At 45.0% G+C, this 22,552-nt stretch overlaps 1 protein-coding gene across 4 annotated transcripts in view; it reads right to left on the reverse strand.

Moving 5' to 3' along the window:
* LOC308697716 (interferon-inducible GTPase 5-like) overlaps positions 1–21,640 on the reverse strand; it is a 25,061-nt gene extending 3,421 nt beyond the window's left edge. Inside the window, exons 1-2 of one of the 4 annotated variants that reach the window (XM_081377176.1) lie at positions 21,473–21,640; positions 21,007–21,169 (exon numbers count right to left, since the gene is read on the reverse strand). Coding sequence is in view for 2 of the 4 variants with exons in the window: in XM_081377173.1 (XP_081233299.1) it covers positions 7,094–7,151 (58 nt within the window). In the remaining 2 variants the exon portion in view is untranslated. Of the gene's footprint in view, positions 1–5,439; positions 6,446–7,093; positions 8,670–21,006; positions 21,170–21,472 lie in introns of those variants that run through there. The other 3 variants (XM_081377175.1, XM_081377173.1, XM_081377174.1) reach the window with 3 other exon arrangements.
* Positions 21,641–22,552: the final 912 nt, after the last annotated feature.

The following is a 22,552-nucleotide window of genomic DNA, read 5'->3' on the forward strand; positions in this document are numbered from 1 at the left end:
ACAAAACGTGTTTAGGGTTTGGTCAATATTGTCAGGCATCTATTTCAGCTGAGAAAAGTTGCGTGAGGATGTGGAGATTGTCAAAATAAAGGTACCATTGATATTTTATGTGTGGCATCAATGCATCATATCATTAGACGTTTGATCGATGCATCGATCAATATCGATGTTTTCTTAGACCCCTAATCTATATTGCTGCATTTCATCGGCAAAGATACGTTTGATATTTACAACAGCTTCCGAATACCAGCAGACGAGTTTAAATTGCAAACCGTCATGGCTAGATTTGAAGAGTAGGCCTACTTTGTTCCCAAACATAACGTTACATTTGAAAGGTACAAATTCTTCTCTTGCAACCAAAAAAAGTGAGAAAGCTTTGATCAGTATTTAGCAGAGCTTAATACCTTGAGTAAAACCTACGATTGTGGCGACTTGCGTGAATCTCTGATAAAGGATAAAATAGTGTGTGGCATTCTAGACAATCTGGTACGAGAGACACTGCTGCGCAAGAGTAGAAGAAGAGACGACTGAGTAAAGATGAATGGGTTGTACCATTAAAAGTGAATGTAATAGTGCCATTTAAGCTACACACAGTCAAAATAAAGGTCACATGCTATACAGGATTAATGTGCCTGTGACAGGGAGCTGCATAGCAAACATCCTCCACAGAGAAAAGCACCACAGAGTACAGTTGCTGGTTGTTAGCAAAGAGGTGCAGCCAATTTTGGGCTTAACAACAATCTGGTAAAGAAGGTTTTAGTGGCTAATGTGCACAAACACAAACAAAGATACACTCTTCAATGAATTCAGAGACATTTTTGAGGGCTTGGAATGCCTCCCAGGTTAACATAAAATCCACATTGACAACCAGGTTGCTCTAGTCATACATGTATGTTGGAAGGTTCCCTTTGCTTCAAGAGGAAAGCTTAAATAAGACATTCTCTGCATGGAAAAAATGAGTGTTATAGCAAAAATAGAGGAGCCCACAGACGGGTAAGCTTGTTGTATATAGTTGAAAAGAAAACCGGCCAGCTCTGAATCTGTCTCAATCCAAAGGGGCTTTCGCACCAGAGAAACCTTTTCATAGTTCCTAGAACTATTTGCGGAAGCACCCGTATTTTGGCATGTTCGCACCACAGGTACTAGGAACGATTTAAGTTCTAGGAAATCCTTTTGGAGGAACTAATTTAGCTTCGTAGTTAGCTAATTTAGCTTCGTAGTCTACTGGAACAAATAAATGAATGGATCCATAAAAAAGAAAGCTGCTGGAAAATTAAGATCCAGAAAGAATTTTAGCTGATGCATCGTAGTGCAGCATGGGAGCTGTGCTACTTCAGCAGTACAATGATGAATGGGAGCCAGTGGCCTATGCGTCCAGAGAGTGCTATCTGATACATAAGCAAGATACGCCCAAATAGAAAAGGAATTGCTAGCCATTACTTACGCATGCGAGAGATTACACCAATTTGTCTATGGTTGATCATTCACAAGACTTACCGCAAACCACTGTTTCCCATTATGGCCAAGTTGCTGAATGATTGTTCCCTAAGAATACAAAGAATGCTCATCAGGCTACAAAAATATGTGAATTCACTGTACATGTACATGTTTGATGCTGACACCCTGTCCCGTGATGTAGATAGACAAGAGAAAACAGAAACATGCAGTGCTGAAATTAAAGCTTATGTGGACATGGTGGTAGCCACGGTCCCAGTATCTGCAGACAGGACGGACCAGATAAAACAAGAGACAGAAAAGGATGATACAATGACTGAACTGAAGGTGGCTATTCAGGAAGGATGGCTGGAGGAAAGAAAATGACTGTCCAGTGAGAATTAGGGATTACTGGGCTTGCAAATCAGAATTAACTGTAGTAGATGGCATTGTATTCAAGGACAGCACATTCATCATTCCAATGAGGAAAGAAATGCTAACAAAAAAAATTATAATCACGAAGGGGACTTGGGGGAAGAAAAGTGCAAAAGGAGAGCTCAAGAAGTGATGTTCTGGCCTAGGATTCATCAGGATATCTCACAGTCATGTGAGCTTTGTTTGACCTTCAGGCCCAAACAGCAGGCAGAGCCACATCTTCCACGTCCTGTGCCAAGTAGGCATTACTACAAGGTTGGAGCAGATTTTTTGATTACAATGGGAAGAGCCACATTGTTGTAAATGACTATTATTCCAATTATTCTGAAGTGGCCACATATTCTATGACCAATAAAGCTGTCATTACCTTTATGTAGTCCACGTTTGCTCGCCATGGCATCCCCTGTGTAGTCTTTACAGACAACAGGCCACAGTTTTCAAGTAGTGAATTCAAGAAGTTTTCTGAGGACTGGGCTTTTCACCATAATGAATCCTAATTACCCCAGATCAAATGGAAGAACTAGTGAAAGGATTCATGCGAAAGGCACATGCTGGTAAAGAAGACTTTCCAAAAAGTCTCATGATCTACAGAAGTGCACCACTGGAAAACAGATTTTCCCCGGCTCAAATGCTCATGGGGAGAAGAATCCGAACAAACTTGCCCGTTAAAGAGGATCTTGACCCTCCACATTCGAGTCAAGTAAAATGCTTTAAGCAGAAAAAAAACTCAAACAAAAGAGACTATGGAACAGAAAAGTGAAGCCACTGACAACTCTGAAACCTGGTGCCACTGTCAAAATAAGAGACAATACCACTGGTATTTGGAAAAATAAATTGCTCCAAGGTCTTATAAGATTTTGACGGAGGGTGGATCAACACTGCGACAAAACAGAATTGACTTAATAGGCCTAAGCAAAGGTCTGAGACTGATATACTGTATTTCATATGTAGTAGTAGGGGATTTTCCTTTCCCTTTTGGTGTTCGTTACCCTTATGGTAATGGGTGGATGAGGTAATTAGGGCCGGTGTATTTAAGTGTGTAGACAGGAACACGGTTCGTGTTGTTTTTCAAGTTTTCTGGATCTTAGAGTATGTGTTTATCTTTGAAGTGATTGCTGCAGCCGTCTCGGCGGCGTGCCCTGGGAGTTGCGTCAAGCGCTCATGGAAAGCTTTAAGGTATGTCGGCTATCGCAATGTATTGTGGTTTCTATGGTGTTAGTCAAGTTTAATGGGGGTTATTGTGTGTTTTTAGCGGAACGTTCGCGAGTGCATCCTGACATCGTGATTATGTGATTTCTCGTGTGGTATGTATGATTTAGTGAATGTTTTGTATCTCTTGATTGGAGTAAATCCTTGTCTGATTGTTATGTTTTGTTTTGCAGTCTCTCGCGTGCCACCTGATGGTTAACTCGGGTTGCGCTGCTGTTTTTCGTGATTAGGTTATTTTCTTTGTCTTTCGTGAACGGATACTATCCTCAGGTTCTCATAATTTCACTATTTTTTGTGTTTTGTTTCTTTTATCTATATGGTTTGGGTTATGTTACTTATTTCTGCATGTAAGTTGATTCGACCAGTGTGATTTGGGCCGTAGTGGCCATGGTGTAATTATCTAGCAGCGTGTAGTGCATCCATCTAATCGTCACCCATTGAGTATTTTGGGGTCCTCAATGCTGTCGAGGTAGGACGGGTTATCCGTGAACCAACTGATTTGGTCAATCATCATAATTGTGTCTAATGTGATTGTGTTGATTTGTATTTGTAGCGCACCCACTAATTTTTTTTTTGTCTCTTTTGGTTCGAGTCAAGGCTGAGTGCGCCGAGGGGGAGGCTAGTCACCTGGGTGAAACACATTTGCTGTGAGTTTGGAGCACCAGGGTTTGAGCACCTCTTCCTATTTTGTTTGCTGTGCACACATAAGTGGTTGAGAGCACAATTGATTACAGCTAGTTTGCCACCCCTAAGGTAAGCTTTAGTCTTGCAGCTTCTATTCTTTTTGTTACTAATTCTATTTATTTGGTGGGAACGGTATAGTATTTCTATTATGTCTGGTTTGTGATTCAGTGTTTGAATCGAGCAGTCTGGAGGAATGTTCTTTTAACATTGTGATACTCCTAATTGTTATAATAACTTGCCTATACCATGATTAAATGATGCCAGTGAAATATTCTTCCTTTTAAATAAAATTATTCATTTGTTTATTGGACGACACGACTCTTTTCTCTGCACCACCGAATCTGTGTTCCTTTTATATTTCCTTGGGTGCCAATTCCCAAGGTGGCGTAGTCCATTCTGGGTTTAATCATATCGAAAATACCACTCTGGTTACACAAAGTACATATAAAAATGTACTAAAGTCCCATTTTGTAATGAACTCAGGCTTGGCGTTTGTTGAGAATCCATATGCAGAAGTGTTATTGAAACCAAAGATGTGATATCCAAAAGGCAGGCAAATGGTCATAACTAGAGGCAAAAACAATGGCAATGGATAGAACGCTAAGTAAGGCAGGTAAAACTGGCAATTCTTCGCAAAGTGTTAGTGGAAAGCATGGGTCTTTATATCAAACAAACAGAAAGTGACTGTAGAAGAAATGGAGTGATGTCAGTATTCAGTTGAGGGCTCCCTCTGTTGGTTGGAGGGAGCAGATGTTACACATTTAAGTGGTTAAAAAAATAAATCAAAAGTTCAACTAATTGCATTTAATATGAACTTAATCTGTGATATATTTGAAATGAATTACAAATAAAATGCACTTAAGTGGCAAAAACATTACATTTAAAGGGTTGGTTGATTATGATTTCATTTTTCTAACTTTAGTAAGTGTGTAATGTTGCTGTGTGCATAAACAACATCTGCAAAATCACGACGCTCAAAATTCAGAGCAAAGGGAGATATATTCTTTTACAGAAATCACTTTATAAGGACAATAACAAACGACTGATAGGGATTACAACAAGCTTCCTCCTGGATTAGTGACATCACAAACCCTAAAATTTACATAAACCCTGCCCCAGGAACACACAACAAAGGGAGTGAGGCCATGTTGAGAAGAGGAAGAGTTTTTTGCCCTGTCCCAAATGGAACCCTAAGCACTCGCAGTCTTCCTCTGAGTCCGCACTTTCGTGACGTAATGCCACTTTGACTGTCGGGAAGAAGTCTGCTGCGGAGTCCGCATCAGCACGGGCTCGGCAAAAGTGCGCATCAAGGCCGCAAATCGACCACATGGGAGATCTAAAAATGAGAAATAGGACACACTGCGGTCTCGCGGACTTAACGGACACGCGCACGCGGCAGCCATTGTAAGTCAACAAGACCGAAAGTGCACATGAAGTGTGCCATTTGGGAAAGGGCCATTGTCGAGCACATTTGGAAGTCTGCTCAAGCTGTCGCATCTGTCTTTTCACATTTATTGCAATGCAGTACGTAACACAAATGCAATAGCATGTCACACTGTAGGCATCTTACAACAGTTCCCACACAAGCAATTTATTGATTATCATGACAGAACATGCTAATATGACTTGAAGATAGTTAAATCCACATCATGCAGCTACATAAATTCATCAACTAACCATTCAGAAACATCCTGTTGCATTCTACATGTTGTCACTTCTTCGAGTCTCTCCATCAGTGTCCGACTCCGGTTTGAACATAAAAGGCAGAACAGTTTCTGACATTTTAGTGTGTGTCTGCAAGCTGCTAAGAGCTGTTGAAGCTCCGCCCTCTGTGCCGGCAGCAGCAGCTCATTTGCATTTAAAGGAAAACACTCAAAGCGACACATTTTTGCTCACCCTCAAAAAGGGACAATTTTAACATGCTATAAAAATGATTGGTGAGGTATTTTGAGCGTAAACTTTACATGTGTGTTCTTTTAAGGTATATTTGCAAACTAAGTACACTTTATAAAAGTCTAGGCTACTAAACTGCACTTTTTTACAAGGGTTTGAAAAAAACTGTTATTCTGAAAATATAATTATATTTTCCTTAAATAACATGTTCTCCTTAACTACAGGCCTTACTATTCTCATATCATAATTGTGATGTTCTGCAAAACAAGCTTTAAAACACCTTTTTTTCTTACTATTAAATATCACTTAACATGACATCCATCTTCTATCAGGTAGCCTACATCGCCATATAGGCCTAAGCTTTACAGCGAATACTTCTTCATCACTCTTGACAAAGTCCATAGCAACAACAAAAACGTATCTTTATCAAAACGACTTAGTAACAGTAGAGGTACCCCACTCTACCCTAAATTATTTTCAGTCTCACTTTGCCTCCGATGACAAGATACAGGAAGAATTAATAGACCAAGAATAGAAGTGCGTACCCAGCAAACACATTTACGTTGTGGCAATGTCTGTGGCACGCTGCATTTCTAGTATGGCAACGCCGCTGTCTACGAGCTTGCAACATTGTAACAATGTAGAATTGTAAGATGTGACTGGGCTCTAGCAACGTTGCCATATTAGTCATATGTTAGATAATTATATACTTTTTAAATATTGTTTATCCTTATTATTATTTATGGGCCTAACAGTAAATTAATCAAAATCAACACATGCAAGTGTACACCCTTTACCTAAGATTTACCTTTATCTACTTATCTAAGATATCCTCCTGAGATTCAGACATATCTAACCTCTGTAGAGTAGGAATAAACATTTTAATATTCATCTGACATCACAATTGTTACATTTGTAAAATCGATTTGTCTGACATAAATGGTCAGTATATTTTATAAGCTTTATAATATTTATATAGCCTACTTATTATATATAATATTTAGGCATACAAAAGCAGATAGGGTTGTGGTTCCCTTTCGAGAACGGTCACTTTGTATTGTATTGCTAATACGCAGTGGGGAAACTCCTTTCCTCGAGAAATATTGAAGCCTATATTTAAAACACAGTACAGCTGCACAGCGAGCACAGCAGAGCATCTAGCTCGCCCATTGGCTGTGCTGCAGCAACTGTACACCCTATGGCGAAGCGCCTCTGATGCGCGAACCAATCAGGCGACAGCGCGCCAGAGCATGTCAGAGCCCACCAGAATGGGTGGGACTTATGGCTATAAAAAGCCCATATTTCGCCATAATATCAGATTGTATCTCCTTCAGCGACACTTCATGGCTCTGTCTCCTCTGAAGCCTTTGCCATGGAAACAAGCTTTTTACAGCAAGAATGAGCCTTGTATACATCGAACAGCGCCTTCTTCACTCACCTAGAAGCCGCTTCTCTTCTGTTGCCGTTCTCCTGTGGCCATCCAGCAAACTACGCATATCCTTTTTGCTACTGTGTGCTCGCTGCTGCAACACTCAGTCTAAAAGAGCAATTTCGTGGGCGTTGTTCCAAATGCCTCGCTCTTCATGCACCTCGTGCAGATCCCTTCTGCACAAGGCGGACGGGCACACGGAGTGCGTCACATGCCTGGGAACCGCCCATGCTAAAACTACACTCTATGCCGGAGGCTGCTCTCATTGCGAGAGCCTGCCTATTTGCGGAGGCGGTTAGCTCTCTGTAAAGACGGCAACACCGCTTCTCCTGCTCTTCCTTTTCCCGCTCTACTTCAGCCGCGGAAGAAGCAGTGCAGCCCGAGCACATGGAGGTAAGCGAGCCCACGCCGGCCACGTCCCCGCGTGCCTCGCTTTTTCCATCACAGTTTCCTTCACCGGTCCTGTTCACGCAGGCAGACCAGCGTCCCTCTTTTCGAGCTGCGGGTCTCGTCTCCTTCGGCGGATCGGATGAAGAACACGACGACAGCCTCTCCATTGCTGCATCTGAGGAAGAGTGGTTGGGCTCTGCTGACCCCGCCCTCCTCTGACAGTCAGGTCCTAGTGCTACTGCTACCAGGACTAATTCAGAGGCTGAGATGCTGAGCATCCTCACCGCGCCCGTTTCTGGAGTAGAAGTAATTTTCCTCTTTGAAGTCGGTTGGATAATTGGTTTCTGCCAGGGCGCCAGCTGGCCCCCCGTCACAGACCAACGCCTTTCTTTCCTGATGTTCACGATGAACTCACAAAGTCATGGCGCGCCCCCTATTCAGCACGCACAAACGCTTCCAATTCTGCAACGCTCTCATCTGTTGATGCGCAGCAGATAAAGAATATAAGAAGCTGCCGTCTCTCGAGGAAGCTGTCGCCGCTCACCTCTGCCCGCCCACTGCTGCTGGTTGGAGATCTAGAGCGGTTCACCCCTCAAAGCCCTGCCGTAACACTTAAGCCTTTGCCGGACGCGCTTTTTCGGCTTCTAAATCTCCCAGATCCCTGTCCAGCTCAGGTGGCTGGAGATTTCTGTACTGTAGACAATGGGCCTGCTGCACTGCGCCTCTACAAACAAACACTGTTTTTACAGCGACCCAAATAAAGCACACAAAGAGTATGTTTCAAACACACAACACCCAGGTAACCAGTCCCCCTTCACTAGGCGGCCCTTCCCCAGTTGTCACTCTATCTCTGTCCAGGGCTCAGGCCTGTCAAGCCAGCCCCAAGGAGAATATGTGCACAAAACACAACACAAGAATATTAGGTCCCCCTATGTTAGGTGGCCCAACCCCAAAATTCATTCAAACCCTAGCCACAAGGGCCAAGGCCTGGCAAGCCATCCCCGATGTGTCGAGTTGGGTTATGAACACTATAAAGCGAGGTTACTCAAGGTTTCAGGCGGTCGTTGAGACTTCGGTAAGAAGCAGCGTGGTTCACGTGCTTCGCACCGAAATATAAAATCTACATGCAAAAGGAGCAATATAGTTTGTCCCCCCCGCGCTGAGTCAATCAGGGTTTTACAGTCGCTACTTCCTTGTACCAAAAAAGGACGGAGGCACCAGGCCCATTTTAGACTTGAGACATCTGAACAAAGCCCTCATGAGATGGCCATTCAGAATGCTAACTACCAAACAACTCCTCGAGCAGGTTCGCCCAGGGGATTGGTTCTTTATGGTGGATAAAGCCCCATCACAGGCCATGCTTGAGATTCGCCTTGGAGGGGCAGGCTTATCAATACACGGTTCTACCGTTCGGTCTGTCCCTGGCACCCCGTACATTTACGAAGTGCATGGACGCAGTGCTTTCACTCCTGAGGCAACAGGGAGTGCGCATGCTGAATTATCTCGACGACTGGCTCATTTTGGCTCTGTCGAAGATCGAATTATTGGCACACAGATCTTTGCTCCTCAGCCATTTGGAATGCCTAGGGCTCAGGATCAATTTTCCCAAGAGCAAACTGTTACCCTGCCAGAATGTAACCTTTCTGGGCACAATTATCAACTCAAAACGGATGCGAGCTCAGCTCACACCAGAGCGCGTTCTCTCTAGTTAACAGCTGATAGCCTCCTTCAGCCTCCTCAGATGATGGACAAAGTCCCCTGGTCTGTGCCAGTGAGGAAGGATCTCCTCATGCAGGCAAGCGGGACGATTTGGCACCCTCGCCCCAACTTGTGGGCCCTCCATGTGTGGCCCCTCAACGGGTATCCGGGGACCTCCCTGAGAAGGTCTTGAACACTATCACTGAGAGAGCTCCGTCTAACAGATGCCTCTATGCCCTAAAGTGGTCAGTGTTCACCAGCTGGTGCACAGCTAGAGACTTCAAACCCCAGTCATGCAAAGTATCAGTGGTACTCTCCTTCCTACAAGAGCTGTTGGATGCAGGTCACTCCCCATCCATGCTCAAAGTATACGTGGCAGCCATAGCAGCCTACCATGCTCCTATGGCTGGCCAATCACTGGGGAGAAACAACCTCATCTTTGTTTTCTCAAAGGAGCCAGGAGGATCCCCCCCCCCTCTCTCTCTGTGAGCCCTTCCTGCTTGGAGTTTGGGGTTGGTGACTCACTCAAGCCAAGGCAAGGATATGTGCCTAAAGTACTCTGAACTCTTTGCAGGAGTGCAGGTTATTACATTTTCAGGTCTTCCACCCTCGGAGAACGATGGGGAGGCTAATTTGCCCTGCCCTGTCAGAGCTCTAAACATTTACCTGGAGCGTTCTGCACCTTTCAGGCAATCAGAACAGCTCTTTGTTTACTTCGGTGGCCACACCAAAGGGACTCCGGTCACGAAGCAGTGACTATCTAGACTATCTGGATAATGGACGCCATCTCTCTAGCATACCTCCCCCCCTGGTGGGTCAGGTTTGCCCCATAGGCGCTAGAGCCCACTCTACAAGAGGCATGGCCTCTTCGTGGGCCTGCTCTACTGGTGTACCAATTCAAGACATATGTGCGGCGGCCGGCTGGTCCTCGTCGTCCACATTTGTGGGATTTTATAACATGGAGGTTCCTTGCCTGCAGGCTTTAGTCCTCTCAATATGATAAATAGACCCGACGGTGTCCGGTCTAATCAGTCTAACATATTACTGTCCATAAGCACAATTGTCCTGGGACCTATGTTATAGAGATAGCCTGGTTCAGGTGCTCCAGCACCCTTATTCATGAAACCCGATTCAGGTCCGGTTACTTTCACTTATGTTTTTTTATTTTTTATTATGGCTTGTTTCTGTGAGCCTCGGGGTATTTCCCTAGGCTCCAGTGTATTCAGCCAGTTGCTAATAGTGCGGCGTGTTACATTGCTTATAGCTACGCAATACGAAGTGACCGTTCTCAAAAGGGAACGTACTCGGTTACTAACGTAACCTTGGTTCCCTGAGAGTAGGGAACGAGTATTGTGTAGCCTGCCGCACTATTGCAATCTGTCAGAGTTTGTCGCTTCAGTCGATCTAAACCTGATATTATGGCAAAATATGGGCTTTTTATAGCCATAAGCCCTGCCCATTCTGGCAGGCTCTGACGTGCTCTGGTGCGCAGTCGCCTGATTGGTTCGCGCTTCGCCATAGGCTGTGCAGTTGCTGCAGCACAGCCAATGGGCGAGCTAGAAGCTTCGCTGCACAGCGTTTTAAATATAGGCTTCAATATTTCTTGAGGAAAGGAGTTTCCCCACTACGAATTAGCTACGCAATACTCGTTCTCTACTCTCAGGGAACCGAGGTTATGTTGGTAACCAAGTACGTTTTCGCTGCATTAGAATGTATGGTATTATAAAACGTATTTCTATAAAATATGAGACATTGTCTGTTCCTGAAATTTCTGTTTTAGTGGGAGATGGAGAAAAATTTCGGATTTTTTTCTGAATTAGCCGTCAAAGCATGCCTGGTTTGTGAATAATAGCCTCTGCTATTTTATTTAACTTTAATAATACACCGCATAACTTTCTAATTTGGCCATTGCAATAATCAAATGTGGACTAGTTAGAGTATACAATCAAAGCATAAGAAGTTAAACTAAGGTAAGAAAAACATAAACGTGTTACGTGTCTTCACACATAAACAACACATTGGGAAGACGATCAGTTACTCGGACTTCCGACCGGTCGCCATAGGAACACGTAAGCACATGTAGGAATGTGTTACATATGATTTTATGAAAATTATCAATAATTTTGTTTTTGCTCATTGTTTATATGTGGCAGACATGAAAATCAACGAAATTTAATTACAAAGTAAAGTATATTCAGCTGACCACTTTAACATTTATGATGTTTATTTGTGAAAGATTATGATAATTTAGTAATTTTATGACAATTGAGTCAGTGTTGAGATCTCTTAGTTCTTGAAATAAAATATTTTAGATTTTATCCAATTTTTATTTGTTTGTTATTTGTTTGATTTTGCCTGTCTCTGTTTAGCATTTTGAAACATAAGTGCAGAGTTTTGCAAAAAGAGTGCATGAGATTTGCAAAGAGTGTTTTAACTACCGGAACTTGTTTAATGTTTTATACATAGAGTGATTTATTCGACAAATTGGTTTAGGCCAGTGGTTCCCAAACCTGTCCTGAAGGCCCCCCAACACTGCACATTTTCGTTGTCTCCCTAATCAAACACACCTGATTCAACTCATCAGCTCAATTAACCCATGTGATAATGAGCTGATGAGTTGAATCAGGTGTGTTTGAGTAGGGAGACAAAGAAAACGTGCAGTGTTGGGGGGCCTTCAGGACAGGTTTGGGAACCACTGGTTTAGGCTATTGAGAATTTGGTTCAGAGAAAGGGGTTTTGTGTTTTAGCAATTCAGAAAAAAGTACTCGGTTACCTAACGTAACCTCGGTTCTCTCTAGAAGAGGGAATGAGTATTGCGTAAGTTGCTTACGCTACGGGTAAAGTCATCTTTTCTCGAGATCTGAAGCCAAAAATTATCCTTGATTTTGAATTTATTGTCAACGCAGTGCGGCAGCCAGCAGACTATAGCAGGCTGTATAAGCGTGCTCATTGGCTGTCCTGCGGCAACTGCAGCAGCCTACCGGTGAGCCCCGCGTGACGTTGCGCCCTCCACGTGTCACAGCCCGCCAGAATGGGTGTGGCTTAGCGTATATAAGGGAAGGGCTCACAGGCTGAACTCTGGTTTTCATAGACTGAAGCGAATAAGCTCGTGAAGCGAGCACGGCAGGTTACGCAATACTCGTTCCCTCTTCAAGTGAGAACTGAGGTTACGTTAGGTAACCGAGTACGTTCTCTTACGAGAGGTTCTCTCGTATTACGTAAGTTGCTTACGCTACGGGAACCCCTTGTCAACGGCGTGCGCACCGAGCATCCACTGCATGAGTCCCGGGGAAGCCCGGGGAACACAACATGCGGGAACAGGCGGCCAGCAACGCGGGCCAGCACATGTAATAAGCACTTCATAGGAATACAGAGCGGCTCTGCCGGTCTATGTATAAACATGTAGAGAAAAGGCGGCCAGCAGCGAGGGCCAGCACAAGTACATAAGCACATCATAGGGAGAGTATCACCCCCTTGTGCAGCTGTGTGGAGAATAGGCGGCCAGCAATGCGGGCCAGCACAAGTGCACAAGCGCGTGATGGGAAAATACAGAGTGGCTCCGCCGGTCTATGTATAGAGAATCTCAGCCCTTAGTGCAGCTCAACCAGAAGAGCTAGTAGTACATGAGAGTAGCCTGCACATGAACAACTGGGCAGAACCAAGGGGCAACATTCTAATCTGAAAAATGAAGCCTACCCGGAAGTGCGAAAAACTGCAATACATTGAAAATCCGCTAGGGGCAGGTCCCAAAAGGGAGCATATGTCCATAGACCCCATGTTAAAATGTCCGTTTTCACAGCATAAATTCATGTTTTTACAGGTTGGTCCCATGGACTTTTATTGTATTTTTCGATAGGTTCCGAGTGCCTGACAACTGTGAGGGGGGTGAATTTTTTTCTAACTCATTAGTTTAGATAGTATTTAGATATAAAATGTATGACAAATAAGGCCGTGGTTAACTTTGATTGACAGCTTGATTGACAGCTGATAACGAGCATAGGCTGCGCCAAGGAGAATGACAACATAAGAAGCGCCATTTTTTAATATACAGTTGAAATATAATACTCCTGTTTTTGTCTCATGAAATGTAGTTTTAAGAGTTTTTCAGGCGAGAATGTAGTTGTTTAAAGCTCAAATCTGTGGTTTATTTATAAAGATTTATGAAAATTTTATCCAGGTTGTGAGATGCAGGCGATCACCGGGCGCTCGGCGCTCATGTACCCCGCCGGGAACAGCCTTTCCTCGGCTAGTCATTCTGACGTTTGCCGCTGACTCTGGCGTCTCTGTAGTGGTTAAACATGAGATATAATTCGTCTTGTGTATATATCTAACGGGCGATTTTTGGTCTCGTGAATCTATAATTTGTTCCCTGGCCAATCGTTTTGGCTGAGGGCTAAGTGAAGTTTCATAACTTTATAAGCTATTTAACTTTACCGTTGTATGGTTGGTTAGACTAGAGCGCTGACTTTGTATGTTTGACTGAATTGTTTGCTTTATTTGTATAGCTTCTTGTACCTTTTACTTATACTTTTATAATGGCTAATATTGATAAAACTGAAATTTAACAAAAAGAGACTGGGTTGAGTTTTGTCATTTTAAATTTTAATACAACGAAGATGATCTGTAATGTTGTTTACTGCAACATCTGTTGTTTAGTACAAATGCACATATTGCCTGGACCATATTAAAATGTTTAATATTTTTATATTATATTTAAACGAAATGAGGCAGGGTTTTGTTTTATATTTCGTTTTGTTATAAATAGGCTAACGTTATGCAGTGAATATAATCAATACGCGTTGCCTGAACCACATTTGTATGGCTATAATGTTTAAGATTTCTTTAAATTAAAACGAAAAGAGGCAGTGTGGTGTTTTATAACATATTTCGTTTTATTGTTGCCTAAAATATACATACAGAGATAACCGGAGTAGCCGAGCGAGCGGAGTGACGCAGAATAACCGGACTCGCGTCCTCGGGACTCATTCTCCTGAGTCGGACTTGGCAATTAAGTCCGAACTTTGCGTACTTGCTATCGAATATTCATATTCACGCGAAAATGACATCGTTCCAGTCTCACACAAAGCCCGCCCTTTTACCCATATATGGATTGGCCAAAAGGTGGGCGGGGTTAGGATTTCCCGAGATTTTCCAAGATGGCGTCGCCCATACCCCCCATAAACGGCTTCAAACCCGTTCTTCAGAAAGTCTATGGGTGACGTCACAGATGCTTTGTCCATATTTTTTACAGTCTATGGGCAGAACATACACATCACTTAGACTGATAACAGTTTAGCCTGCAAGGCGTGAATAGAAATCCCGCTGGACCAAGCCCACGATGAGGCCATGCCTCTAGTGGAATGGGCCCTGATGCCCATAGGGCACTACAGGTGTTTGGACGCATAAGCTGCTGCGAACGCGACAGGCTATGTTTCGAGGCGGCGAGACCCTTGGTGCGCCCACCAAACGAAACAAAGAGCTGCTCAGAATGCCTGAAGGGGGCGGAGCGTGTGATGTAAACTCTCAGCGCCCTGACGGGGCATAGGAGGTTATCACTGTCCTCGCTATCGGATGCTGGCAGAGCCGATAGGGAGATGATCTGCGCCCTAAAGGGAGTGGCAATCGCCTTGGGGACGTAACCGTGTCTCGGTTTGAGGATGACTTTAGAGTCATTTGGTCCGAACTCGAGACATACGGGACTAACAGGTCCCCCACACGTTTTACTGATGACAGAGCTATCAGAAAAACGGTCTTGAGCGAGAGGTATTTTAGGTCCACGGATTCTAACGGTTCAAAGGGAAACGCTTTCAGGTCCTCTAGGACCAAAGAAAGATCCCAAATAGGAACCGAAGGGGGCCACGGGGGGTTCATCCTCCTGGCTCCTCTAAGGAAGCGGATGATGAGCTCGTTCCTTCCTATCGTACAGCTTTGCCGAAAAGGCGCCATAGTAACTGGACTGTCTGAGGGTGCAGGGACCATTCTCCCGGGGGAATGTTGTCTCTGGACAGTCTGTCTGGGCCGACATTCATGTAGCCCGGCACGTGCACGGCTCTCAGTGAGCGCAACGAGAGATGAGCCCACACGAGAAGACTTTCTGTCAGATTGCAGAGATTTCTGGATCTGACACCGCCCTGGTGGTTCACGTAGGACACCACGGACATGTTGTCCGAGCGGACTAGAATGTGGTGGCCCCGTATGTGTGGGAGGAAATGCTTGAGCACGTTCTCGACCACTATCATCTCCAAACAGTTTATATGGAGGCATTTCTCCTTGTCTGACCACAGGCCAAAGACCGGTCTGCCCTCGAAAAGAGCGCCCCAACCTAAGTTGGAGGCGTCTGTCGAGATAACCTTGAGGTGCGAGACGGCTCCCATTGTCACTCCCCGCTGGTACCAGTCGGCCGCTAACCAGGGTCTCAGTGCTGAAACGCAGCTCTGAGTCACTCTGATTCGTATGCCGCCGGACGCCCAGGCTCGGTGAGGCACTCGAGCGTTCAACCAGCGTTGTAGCGGGCGCATACACAGTAGACCCAGCTGAAGCACTGCTGCAGCTGATGCCATACAACCCAGCATCCTCTGAAATGTTTTTAGAGGTGCGGCGCTACCCATCTGGAAAGACGTGGCCAGGCGTTGAACACGGCGCGCGCGCTGTGTCGACAGCCGGGCCGTCATTGCCACAGAGTCCAGTTCTAAACCCAGAAAAGAGGCTGACTGACTGGGCAGTAATGAGCTCTTGGTCCAGTTGACCGTGAGACCCAGGCTTTCCAGGTGGCTGTTCTGTGAGAGATAAGTTCTTCCTCTGACTGTGCTAGAATCAGCCAATCGTCCAAATAGTTCAGAATCCGCATGCCCTGACTTCTCAGGGGAGCGAGAGTATGGGGTGCTAAAGACAGGCTGAACGGCAGGACGGTGTATTGATATACCTGACCGTCGGAGGCGAATCTCAAGAATGGCCTGTGACGGGGTACTATCTGAATCTGAAAGTAAGCGTCTTTCAGATCGAGGGAAATAAACAGTCTCCCGGGAGAATCTGCGCGAGGATCTGTCTGGTTGTGAGCATTTTGAACAGTCTTCTCATAAGAGCTTTGTTCAAATATCTCAGATCTAAAATTGGTCTGAGAGCTCCGTCCTTCTTGTGCACGAGGAAGTAACGGCTGTAAAAGCCTGACTCGCTCAGAGAAGGAGGCACTGGTTCTATGGCCCCTTTGCACAGAAGTTTCGCTATTTCTGCACTAAGTAGGTGTGCTACTTCTCCATTCACTCTCGTCTCGGTTCGTGCCTGAAAGCGCGGGGGACGGCGAGCGAACTGCAATGAATAGCCCTGCTTTACTGTGCTCAGCACTAGGGCAAAAAATATTGGAAAAAAATTGCATTGCAATATTTTTTTCCCAACGATATATATTGCGATATTGCGAGCTATCAATCCAGGCTAAATAATCAGTCAATAATTACCATTCCATGATATTAATAATTTCACTAATAAGCAAGCTTATTACAAGTGACAAAAAGGTCACTTAATATTTTATTCCAAAATTAGAACATATTTCTGTAAGAATTCGGTGAACGATCCAACGTGGCGCTCTTAACAGATGTTTGTTTATAATTCCTCAAATTCTCTCTCTCTCTCTCTCTCTCTCTCACTTTCTCTGTCGGTGCTGATGTGAATCGTTCATGTAAACGGCACCTAAAAGCTGTCACTAAGAACCAGCGAAAGTAATGTGCAATGAAACATTTTAATTGTTTATTAATAAACAAGTGTTTTCTGTGTCGGCTGCAAAGATGAAGTTGACGATAGGCTACTGACTTGCGATCTTCGCAGTAGTGAACGCGCCAGAGAGAAATGCACATTTCATACAAATCATAATTTTTTGCGGTGGATCCTCTTCGTCGCCCATTTTTAGCTATAAGATTGCCAGTGAATGTTGGCTGTGAGCGGTGAGCAGTGGCACAGCGAACCAATCACTGTGCAGGCACGCGGAACGTGCAAATGTCACCGCAGCAACAAGCCATACAACAAACTCGTGTTTACTGTGTGCTACACTGGTTCTACCGTTCTCTTAATACACCATGAGTGCTACTACCCTTCACATCGCATGTTCCGGCGATGTGACTATCGCTCATGCGCACATCGCGATGTCGATGTTAAAACAGAATATCATTCAGCCCTACTCAGCACCCATTCTGACGCGCCTGGAATAGCTTCCCATGCTTTTGCATGTACAGCTAGGGGCAGAATGGCCTCCGGGTTCCGATCGCCGCATTCCGCAGGCTCGAGAACCTGATTCAGAGTGCGCGCGCTCTTGGTGCTCGAATGCGGTGGCTCGCAGACAGCAATGGCTGGCTGTTTTAAACACGATGTCCCGGTGGCTTTGGACGGTGAACATATTGTGCAAAGAATGGGGCGCGTGTGAGCGCACGTGAGCGGGCACAGGACTTACATCTGTGATGTGACCGGCAGGGAGTGGCCGTGTAACAGAGCGGGCAGTGAGTAGGAGTGGGCACAGGGTTGTGGGCACATGACCTACATCTAACACTCAAGCGGCTTTTGCCAGCTTTATAAGAGTGGGCTCTGTGAGAGACACCGGGGTTATAGTGCTTGTGTGTAGGGGTGAACACGGAAATGTGGGCACATTTTCTACACTTAAAACACATGCGGCGTGAGCCAGACAACCAGACATTATGCTCTTTTCGAGATTTCTCGGGGCCGCCGTTAAAACGGCGGTTGTATGCAGGCGAGCGGGTTGTATTTCCGGCTCGTTGGCAGTAGCCATGACTACGGGGACTGGCAGAGCGGGAAGCTTTGACGGTGGTCCGGCCGCGGCGGGACTTAACCGTCTTTTCCTCCTTTGAGCTGCTAGCGGGCTCGGGTTTCAGCGTGATCTTAGGCCGGGGTCCCCGCGGGGGAGGCGGCCTGTGACGGCTGGTCGAGCGCGATCTAGGGCGGCCGCCCTGTCGTCGCTACGAAGACGGAGGCTGGGCTGGACGCTAGGCGGAGCTTTGCGCAGGCTGGTCCCGAGGGCGGCGTGCGGCTGAGCTCGAGCGTCGAGGCAGGAAAAGGTTCATAGCCTGCGTGGTCTTTTGTACCTCCGAGAAGCGGTCTACGATCCCGTTAACCAAAGAGGCCGGTGGGGGAGAGCGGGGCGTTGAGGAAAACAGCCCGCTCGGACTCCCTCATGTCGGCGAGTGTCAACCAGAGGTGCCTCTCTGTGACGATCAGCGAGGACATGCACCTTCCAAGAGCCTGGGCAGCGGATTTTGTAGTGCAAGGGAGAGATCCGTCGCGCTGCGCAAATCCGTGATGGAGGCAGGATCCGAACCTTTCTCATCCAGCTCACGGAGAAGATCGGCTTGGAGGATTTGCAGAACTGCCATGGAGTGCAAGGCTGAGGCATGTCCAGCGGCGGCGAAAGCGCGGCCGACAAGGGCTGATGTAGTCCTGCAGGTTTTGGACGGGAGGGCAGCCTTTGAACGCCATCCAGAGGGCAGGCAAAGGTGCGCTGGGGGGATGGAATTATACCCCTTCTTGGCAGCGCCGTCAACCTGTGAGAGCGCCGAGGAGAAATAAGAGTGGACTCTCGCGGAGAATAGAGCACTCCACGATTTTGAAAGTTCAGCGTGGAGCTCTGGCAGGAAGGGTGCAGTCCTGGACATGGGTGTTCGGCGGCGGCGATGCAGAAAGCAGCCGTCGAGTCTGTTCGGTGTGACCACTCGAGGCCAAGTTGGTCGACGGCCTTGGTGAAGAGGCGCAGAAGTTCCGCATCCTCGCCGGCTCGAGTACGGCCGGACTCCTGGACTGACGAGGAGGCAGAGTGTGATGACCAATCCTCGCTGTCAGAGGCCAGGATGGAGCAGCTGTCAGCGGCGGCGTCCTCATCCACTTCATCCGCTTCGTCCCCTGAAGCGGCGGCGCGGGTGAGGGCCGGCGGCTGCGCATCCGGGAGGGGGGGTGGAGAAGGAGAGAGAGAAGCTCGAGGGAAGGGTTCCGGCGAGCTTTTAGGCGCCACATCGGCCTCCGGTAGCCTCTGGGAGCGGCGCTTCTTTCTGCGCGGCCCGGCAGAGACAGGCGGAGTGACAGCTTCGTCATTGAAAGCTTCAAGTCGAGCCCGCAGGGTCGACATTGAAAGCTCCTCGCACTCAGGGCAGCCGCCCGAAGAGAGCGTGATGGCTGCGTGCTCGCGGCCCAGACAGAGAGCGCAGATGAGATGGCGGTCTCCGGTGCTGAGCGGGGCTCGGCACGAGCCACAGGAAAAGCGATTTTAATAAAAACACCTCGCGCTCTTTCAGATAGAGAGAGTGTGTGTTGCGGCGGCGAACACACACAGCAGAAAAGGATATATGTCACCAGATGGCGTAGCAGGCACGGATGGCTGAAGGCGGCGAAGACGGCCGGCTTCCTCAGACGCTTCCTGGGCTTGCTGGTCGCTTGATTCGACGGCGGCGGCTCTCAAGATCCAGCGATGCGAAGAGTTTCGCTGAAGACATGAAAATCAGAGTTCAGCCTGTGAGCCCTTCCCTTATATACGCTAAGCCACACCCATTCTGGCGGGCTGTGACGCATGGAGTCACGCAGGGCTCACTGGTAGGCTCACAGTTGCCGCAGGACAGCCAATGAGCACGCTTATACAGCCTGCTATAGTCTGCTGGCTGCCGCACTGCGTTGACAATAAATACAAAATTAAGGATAATTTTTGGCTTCAGATCTCGAAAAAAAAATGACTTTACCCGTAGCGTAAGCAACTTACGCAATACAAGAGAACCTCTCGTAAGAGAACTGTAAACACAAATCCAAATTTTCAAACTAAACTCACAAAAACATTGACTCTTCTCAAAAAGTCAAACAATTGCTGTACTAAAAATCAAAAAATGCTTTCAGATCATGAATATTTGAATAAATCTTTCATTGTGCATTATTTTATATGGTGTATTTTGTTGCTTTAATTTTAATTTTATATTGTGGATTATTTTATGTGGTGCATTTTTGTTTTATTTGTTTCTGTAAAGCCCTTTGAGATGTACAGTTAAAGGAGCTATAGAAAAAAAAGGTTATTATTATTATTATTATTACTTGCATACTGTAAAAATACTGCAGTTCAACTGCAAAAGTCAAAAAGGTCAAATAAAACTCTAAATGAAAAGCAATACTGTAAGTTGTATAACTACAAAATCAAGGACAATGAGAGATTGATTCTGCTTCAACATCATGTCTTCTTGCTGGCTCTGGCCTAAGGACTTTGTCCATTTCACAGACAATGTTATCTGCTGCCAGACGAGGGAAAAACCTTCTAGTCTAACACATCCAGCCTTGACAACACTGTCCACACCTTGCTCTTTCTCGTCCTCAAACTCTTCCTCTCCTCTCAGATTGTTTCCATATATTGTTCATATCATCAGTGCACCTGTATCACCTGTACACTCTGAACTGGTTTGATCATAAGAAATCAGTGGGAACAATTTTGAATCGTTGTGAAGTTTTTCCTCTTGTGTTTAGTGTTTTGCGACACAAATGTATCTCATGATATGTGTTTTAATAAGTGAGAATGTGTTTAGAATTTTGAAAAAAGACTGCAGGAGATTTGCAAACAGTGTCTAACTGCCTGAACCTGTGTAAGGTTTTGCAGAAATTGTGATTTTTTCGACAAATTGGTTTAGGCTATTGATTTATTTGGTTAAGAGAATGGAGTTTTAACAATTCAGAAAAACTGTAAAAGGCTTATTCAAGTAGGCTACATTACAGCAGGATGCAGTTAATATTTTAGTGTTGTTTTAGGTGTATAATATCTATGTATTGCCTTTAATGTCCATTTATAGTGTTTACACATCAGTTTGGATACTTGCATGGTTGAAGCAAATAGCAAAACTGTTAATTTCAAGACGCTGATTTCACGTCAGGTCGTCACGTGGGTCACCCGTTCAGTTAGACGCTCAAAAGTACAAGACGTTCGGACAGACATCGGTCGGTCGGTCGTAAAATACGTCCAATAGCCACCCAAACACAGCCCTTGCATCAAAGCAAAAACAAGGCAAAATTTAGGCTGTCAGTGAACATGTATTAGACGTCTAACCATAGCCTAAGAAAAGATTAGTCATAAACGCACAGCTGCCTAAACCATGTCAAATGAAACCAAACACATTCGAATCACTATTGACTTTGCTTACATTTTGGCAAAAATGACACGTAACCAAATACAAGGTTAATTTGGCTAGAAGTGGTTGGGCCTAGCCTACTCATAGCCGGACTATCGGTCTAGTTAACCTAAACGGGGAATTGATGGCTATTGCTTGCTGGGGATATCATTCTTACCTAATTCTTCTGAGCAATCCACGCAGCAATAATGCACTTACAGTATATAATCTGAAATGAAAAACGAATTGCGCAAACCTAAACTTTTCCACCGGAAAGAAAACAGAAAAAAGGGCTGTATACTTTCACTTTCGCTATAAATCACCACAGTGACAACCTAGCTAATGTAGTAGTGTAATAGTGAGTACAGGCCGTTTGTGTTTGTACATTTCTTTGTAATATAGTGTGATGTTAATTTTACAATACTTTTAAATATGGTTTAAATGTTTATTTGTGCTTTATGTTTAAAAAGGAGTGTGTGTTATGCGCATTTATTCATATAATTATTTTCGCTTGGCATACCAGCGTGATGACGTCATCGCACGCATCGCATAGTAACCCGCGCGCTAATGATGCTAGTAGATACGTAGTAAATGCAGAGATGAGAAGCCATCACAAATGCGTTCTTCTCTTCATTGTCTTGTTACTTACAGGTAACTGCAAAATATAATGCAAAACACACTTCCGATTTAAGCATAAACACTGTTAATAATATGAATGTGTTGTGCGCGTGTTTAACGCAGTTGTTTTGTTATATGAATAGTGCGTCATGAGTTTGTCATGTTGAGCACATGGTTAGCATAAGTGCTCCGCGATTAGCGCAAAAGTCTGCCAAATAACTGGTTAAGGTATAAATACTATTTGAATCTCTATGTATAATATTGTTTAGCGTTATAAATTATTTCTAATTCACATAAGTGGTCGATAATCGGTGGTGATGTCTGTAAACTGTGTTATGCTTTACATTTGAGTGAATGTAGTTGATTGAATTTCACATGTCTCGTCATTCAATGTAATACATCAGACAACGAACTTGTATGTGCTCTAAACTGAGAATAGGGAGTGGATTCTTAATGTATTTTACATCATCATTTTCATGTTATTATTTAGATAAAGGGTAAATGCTAGTTAAAGTGTTTTATAGCCTATATATAAATTATCCATTAGAGTGTCACTTTGGCAATTGTAAACCCCTGAATATGCAAAATGTTAAAGTTGTAATGTTTTATTCAGGCATGCTATGCAAAAGTCGTATGTGTG

Source organism: Scardinius erythrophthalmus, assembly GCF_964197995.2.
Source record: "Scardinius erythrophthalmus genome assembly, chromosome: 10".
NCBI lineage: Eukaryota > Metazoa > Chordata > Actinopteri > Cypriniformes > Leuciscidae > Scardinius > Scardinius erythrophthalmus.